At 36.1% G+C, this 6,278-nt stretch overlaps 1 protein-coding gene across 1 annotated transcript in view; it reads right to left on the bottom strand.

Moving 5' to 3' along the window:
- Window positions 1-1,769: 1,769 nt before the first annotated feature.
- Window positions 1,770-6,278, bottom strand: part of LOC114662310 (LON peptidase N-terminal domain and RING finger protein 3-like) — a 47,407-nt gene continuing 42,898 nt past the window's right edge. The window contains exons 11-12 of the mRNA XM_028815701.2: window positions 5,880-6,029; window positions 1,770-5,153 (exon numbers count right to left, since the gene is read on the bottom strand). Coding sequence (XP_028671534.1) covers window positions 4,995-5,153; window positions 5,880-6,029 — 309 coding nt within the window. The 3' untranslated portion in view covers window positions 1,770-4,994. The remainder of the gene's footprint in view (window positions 5,154-5,879; window positions 6,030-6,278) is intronic.

Raw genomic sequence — 6,278 nt, 5'->3', positions numbered from 1 at the left:
TAGGAAATAGAAGCAGATTAAACTAGAATTTTAAATATTGTTTCCCTAACATTCTTCTTATCTAGTTATTTTGGAAAACGTTAAATTATTTCAATACTTAAATTTATGCTACACCTTATTTCTCAGGTTAATAACTTATATAGACATTTCACTTCTTTACTTGTAGCTCCATGGCACAGTATGTTCATCAGTTCAGAGTGTTTAATCATGAAGTACATTCAAAACAGACCAGATTTGACACATCAGAAGCCCTGTGATTGTGACAATCACCAAAGTTCTAAGTTGACGTCCAGCCATCTTGTTTATGGTTGCTATGGTCATTGCTGGTCATGTGAGGCAGAGATCACGTGATGCAGTTTGCCACCGAATTTGAATTATATAAGATGGCAGGACACAGTAGCATGTTATCCCCCCAATTGGATCTCTTTAAAAAAAAGAAGAAAGTAAAAGTACAATCTTCTTTAATATGAGTTAGGGACAAAAGAACAGTTAGTGTATGGACTTTTTTTGCTACATCTTTTCTGGTTTTGAATTTGGTTTTATACTTTTGTTTTGACAGTTTTCCTTTGTTCTTTTGGTTTTCAGCTTGTAGTATTTCACCTCAATGGTGCTCACAACACCCTAAACAAATCAAAGTTCTGATTCATGGAGTCAGCATGATCTGTGTAAGCAAACATACCTGCTGAAGGACTGGCATATGATCCAGGATTGGATTTTGCCTTAGTTTGTGTCCATTATTCTCATAATGGAATAAATGAGCAGCTTGTTTGAAAAATGGGATTGATTTGATGGATGGAAAATAAAACATTCAATTCTAACACATGGGTTACGCAATTTTCTTTGTGATGGCCTACCTATTCTAATACTGATGTGTTCTCAGCTGTCAACATTTTTGCATTATAAATTACATGCATGCTTTTAATCTTTTTCATTTTTATTTACATATCAATAGACTATTGACTACAATCATTTGAGAATGTTAACAAAATTACGCTTAAGTTAGATTTATTTATTTCCACAAATGTGAGCTTTCTCATAATGATTCTGCTTCACTACACTGAATGTTTATGCATAAGTCTTGTGTCTTTAAATGTCTGTGCAGGTATAGTACTTTCCTTATTTACATGCTTGTTATTTCTGTTAGTCTCACACTTTGACAAGCATCGAGCCCCTGCATTCACTTCTGCTTTAGACAGACACGGCTCTTTGAGGAAGTTTTTCAGGTGTAGTTTTGTTACACCTCTTGGTCTTTATTCATAAGGTTTCAAGAAACAAGTGAAGCACCTCAGTGAGAAAGTAGCACACCTTGCACTTTATGAAATCCGACTAAAGGTCTTTGAAGCCATGTAGTTTTAGCTTAATGTCATACTGCTGGCTTATGAGACTAGCTAAAAAAAATAGCAATTGAAACCCAAATTATTTTATATTTTTTATTTATGTTTTTTTTATTCATCCAGCAATACTTCCACAAGCTTTTTTCTCACTTTAATTAGGTAATATGATTTTTTTAACTTTAATTATTTTTTGTTTCACAGCTTTAACAGATAGTAAATTTGGAATAACTTTCCTTTTTGGTTCTCATTAAGGTGTCAGAATAGGGCAAGTTCAAACAGCACAAATTCATTATGATATGCTAAAAAGTGCTGCTAATCAGTTAGTCATTCTATTATCCTTTCAATTTTTGTCCAGATTTGTTGAAGCACGGCCATTGCTCAGATGCCTTTAGGTCAAATCCACTTTAAATAAGAAATGATATATAATAACAAATGTACTTGAGAACATTTTCATTTAATATACAAAAAGGTTGTGTACTTAACAAAATATATTGCTTCAAGAGAAATAACAAAAGGTGCTTTTACAATATTACAAAAAAAATAAAAATAATAATAAAGATTGGTTTATCATAGATGGTAGTACTTCCAGCTAAAACATAGCACAGAACTACAACTTTGGGATGAATGGACTTGTAAAGTGGCATCAAGTGACCGACCAACCTCAGAAACATGTAAACAAACAAAAAAAATATGGTTATTCATTTAAAACCTTTTAAATCAAACTTAATGGCCATAATATTATTAAGCCAAATTTGTATATAATACTTCTATTGAGTTACTGAAGTGGAGCTACTGTGAAATGATGTTTTTCTTTTCTCCTTTTAGTAAAATTTTTTATCCATACAGACTGTGTACTTAAAGCTAAGGGATGATGAGGTCATTAACTTGGCTAACATCACGCGTAACAGACAGGAAAAAAAAATGTTTAATCTTGCAGAGGTTAAATGAATGTCCTTTCATAGAAAAAGTATCCAAAATAGAATAGCAGCAAATGAAATTATACATTCATGTCTCTTAACAAATACTCTTGCTTTGGTAGCACATATTTTACATTGCACTGAGGTAAACACAGAGCCAAGCTTCAGTCTGCATGGAGGAGGGTGCTGGCATGCAATGCGGTGTACAAACGTGAAGCAACGGTGTTATCACTGGATCAGTGTTTGACCAGGAAACTCTCTACCTCATGACCCATTTATTTAACAATTACCTCTTTTAAAGTATAATAATCAATTGAAGGTACACAGTAACAGTAATTTCATCTTTTGAGAGGTCCATCTTAAACAATAGTCTAGCCTTCTTGTACATGCCTTTATTTTTGAACCATTATGTATGCTTTACTGAAGTGCACAGACACACTATTACTATACAATGTACTGCAGATGCCCACAATGAGCAACACTTGTTCAGAGAAGTTTGACTTCTTTAATTTTATTATTATTTATTGCTTTAAACATACAAATAAGGTTTGTGCAGAAAACATCTAGAGATATAAATGCAATCCTCATGCGGGCACGTAAAGATGTAAGCCTGTCTGTACATCATCCATAAACCATGAATGTGTTCTAGCCATATTCATATCTGTAAGGAATATGTCCCATCAAAGTATTTAAATGTTAATAAACCAAAACACTACTCTGCTATATCCACCCAATGTTCAATAGGTATAACGGCACCAACTAACTGATCCTCTTTTCCACTGCCCAACAACACCTACCACAGTTCTGCGTTGAAACATTTTGTTACAACTCAAGGCTTGAAATTCCTCAGTGATTTCATGCAATAGAGTACCTCTTTTTAAGTATGATAGATGGTGACTGGAATAAAAATGTGTCTCATTTCTGTTGTTTTGAATGGTCTCTAATCATACCATGCAGCCCTTGTGGCCACCCTCACCAACAATGAATTCAATTAAGTTGGATAGAAAACATTGTGTTGAAGTCCTTCCCCATAAATATAGCAGGATTTTCTAATCATGACTAATAATAATAATAGTTCTTCGCATTTATATAGTGCTTTTCTCACTTCTTAAAGTGCTTTTACATAGTGAGTGGGGGAGCTGCTTCAACCACCACTAATGTGTAGCATTCACCTGGATTATGCAACGGCAGTCATTTTGGTGCCAGTACACTTTCCACACATTAGCTATTAGGTGGTGAAGAGGTGAGGTAGTCAACTAATTAGAGACAGGGATTATGGGGCCAGAATGACCAGGTCATGGTGGGCAATTTAGCCAGGACTTTGGGATACACCCTACTTTTTACGATGGATGCCCAGGGATCTGTTATGGCCACAGACAGTCAGGACCTCGGTTTTATGTTTATGTTTTTACAGCACATTGTAACCATCACTGCACTGGAGCATTGGTATCCACATTCAGACTACAGGGTAATCACCAACTTCTGGCCTCACCAAAACCTCTTCCAGCAGCAACTTAAGCTTTTTCCTAGATGGTCTCCAATCCAAGTACTGGCTGGGCCTGAACATGCTTAGTGTCTGGTGGGTGACTTCTTCTGAAATGCATGTGGTATGGCATGAAGGAAAAGTATAGTAAAAAAGCTTATGGAATTAAAAATATTATATTAGGTAAAGGAGGCTTGAAAATGTGTCTTGAGGGGTAGCTAAGCATGATAGGGGAGTGTATTGTGTGCAAGTCCAATGTAGTTTGCATTCTTTGACTTCACTTTTAGGGCAAAAACAACAAAAGATTAACCCTCTCTCCCGAATTAGCATGAAACCCTAACCCTAACCCTAACCCTTATATTTATTTACTGGGAATTTAGATGACAGCACATGGTAATCTGGGCACGCTACCTACTAGGGTGCTAAAAATTTAATATGTGAGTAATACATACAAACACTATGGATATGCATTGTCAATGCATTCTCTTTGATTTTTTTATTTGAGATTATTTTGCTTAAAAACATCTATTGGTTTATGTGATTTTTACTTAAATGTTGTTTACAAGATCTTATGAAAAGGTGTATACAGTCTTGACATAATTTGACTAGATATCAAGTTTTACATTAGCAAAGGCTAAAATTTTCATGTTTCTTCCGATTGTACAGCTAAACCATAAACTATGCAGAATCTTACAGTCACCCCAGTTTTCAGATTAGCAACCTCTGTATTTACCTCATTTAAAGTGACCCAGCCTTGAAAAGATCCAACTTACAGACTTACAAAGAAAAGGGATTCCTGGTAGGGTTAAGACGATAATCCAGTGCTTAACAAAGATGAGCACATTTTGTAGTGCCCGAGTCATTTGCTGTGTCTATTTTTTTTAGCTGGAAGCACCCTTAGGCATTTTTCAGGAAGCAGAGCTGTGTGATAACGTATAAACATACCTAATGGTTGTTATTACTGAAGGAAGCCCAGTTGGTGACAGCCAATAAGAGCAAAGCACAAATGTCACCTTCTTTTGCATATGAGGTGCTGAGCTGTTTTTATAAGAGTCACTGCATTCATATGAAGTTCACTTCAAAGATTATCTTAGCCCACTATTGTGGGAGGAGGGCGATAACCTAAAAGACACATTATTTATACTGTACTTTAAATTTTTTGTTTTGAACTTCGTTCAACTACAAGGGAAGTCAATGTAGTGTAAAAACACAGTCCTGGTGTTTCAATTATACACATAGAAAAGCTGTTCAGGCCTTGTGTCATCGAAGGCGATTGCGTGACATGAACATTAACACTCGACGAATACCAAGGAGTCGATCCTTCAGTGCTGTTAAAGCCAAGAAAGGCAGCTGAGCTCGGCCTTCCAGAGGCAGGACGGCAAGCAACCACCAGCACCAGGATGGACCATTGGGACTCATCTGAAAAGAAAAGAGAGAAGATTTGAATAAGCACATGTGCACCTTGGCTCATCTACAGGAGCAAAAATATCTAAGATTAGCTCCTACACTTTACATGTGCAGTTCTGAAAGACAGATGAGGAAAGAGAATACTCTATGTGTACCTTATGACAAACTGAAAAATGGGAGTAGAAAATGGACAAAATGAGGATGGGCAGGAGGAACTAAAATTCTCACACAGAGAGGGGAATTGGGTGTACATTAGAGTGCAGTTTGGAAAGCAAAACATATTTAGGTAAAGCCTGCTGGGCTTTGGCCACCTGCACTGAAGCCCAAGCTGTTACATATGATGCAACCAGACAGTTAAATCTGCATATGACAGATTTGGGGTAAAATAAGTCAAGTTACATACAACAGTCCAAGAAGGTCATCTTAATCTGTTGATGTACAATATATACATGTACAATATGTACATTAGTTAGGGTAAGGGGGTAAACACACTGAAGTGGACTTTGGTAAAAAGCAGGACGGTTCAAAATCTAGAAGGAAATAATAAGCAATGGTAAAACACAATGGAATATACAGCCACTTTTCTACTGAAATGTAAATAAACAAAATGAATCCTTATGTGACCCCTAAATAATACCTGGGAAAGATCTTTAAACAAAATTTTGGGTAACCTCTGAGTGTCCAACCACAATGGTCAATTAATTCTGAAAGACTAAAAAAAGAAAAAAGGGTTCATACCTGAGGTTCTGGCTCCTTCTCAGGCATGGGCCCAAAGTGGCTTACTATTCTCTCTTTCTGTTCTGACTTCAGGGAATTAATCCACATAATAGCTTGATCATAAACTGTGTCATGAAGCGTCAGCAGCATGGCCAGTTCTTCACCCTCCACCTAATAAACAAATAACACTCACTGTAGGTTTTAATTGGTAATGTTGACTCTGTTGGTTGAAGACCAGTAAAAAGAAAATACTTGCTAAACCCCCCATATCTTGCATAAATCCACTATGAAAAACACTCTATACTTTATAGTTTATAAGTAGTGTGTGATCCAAAGACTGTGGTTCAGATCTTACCTACTTACCTACTGACTGTGTCATTCTATGTAACTCAACAAAAGTTCCCACTTTTGAGCAAAATC

The sequence above is a fragment of the Erpetoichthys calabaricus genome, chromosome 12 (assembly GCF_900747795.2).
Source record: "Erpetoichthys calabaricus chromosome 12, fErpCal1.3, whole genome shotgun sequence".
NCBI lineage: Eukaryota > Metazoa > Chordata > Cladistia > Polypteriformes > Polypteridae > Erpetoichthys > Erpetoichthys calabaricus.
Note: the sequence above shows the minus strand (reverse complement) of the source record. Positions and strands in the feature narration are given on the sequence as shown.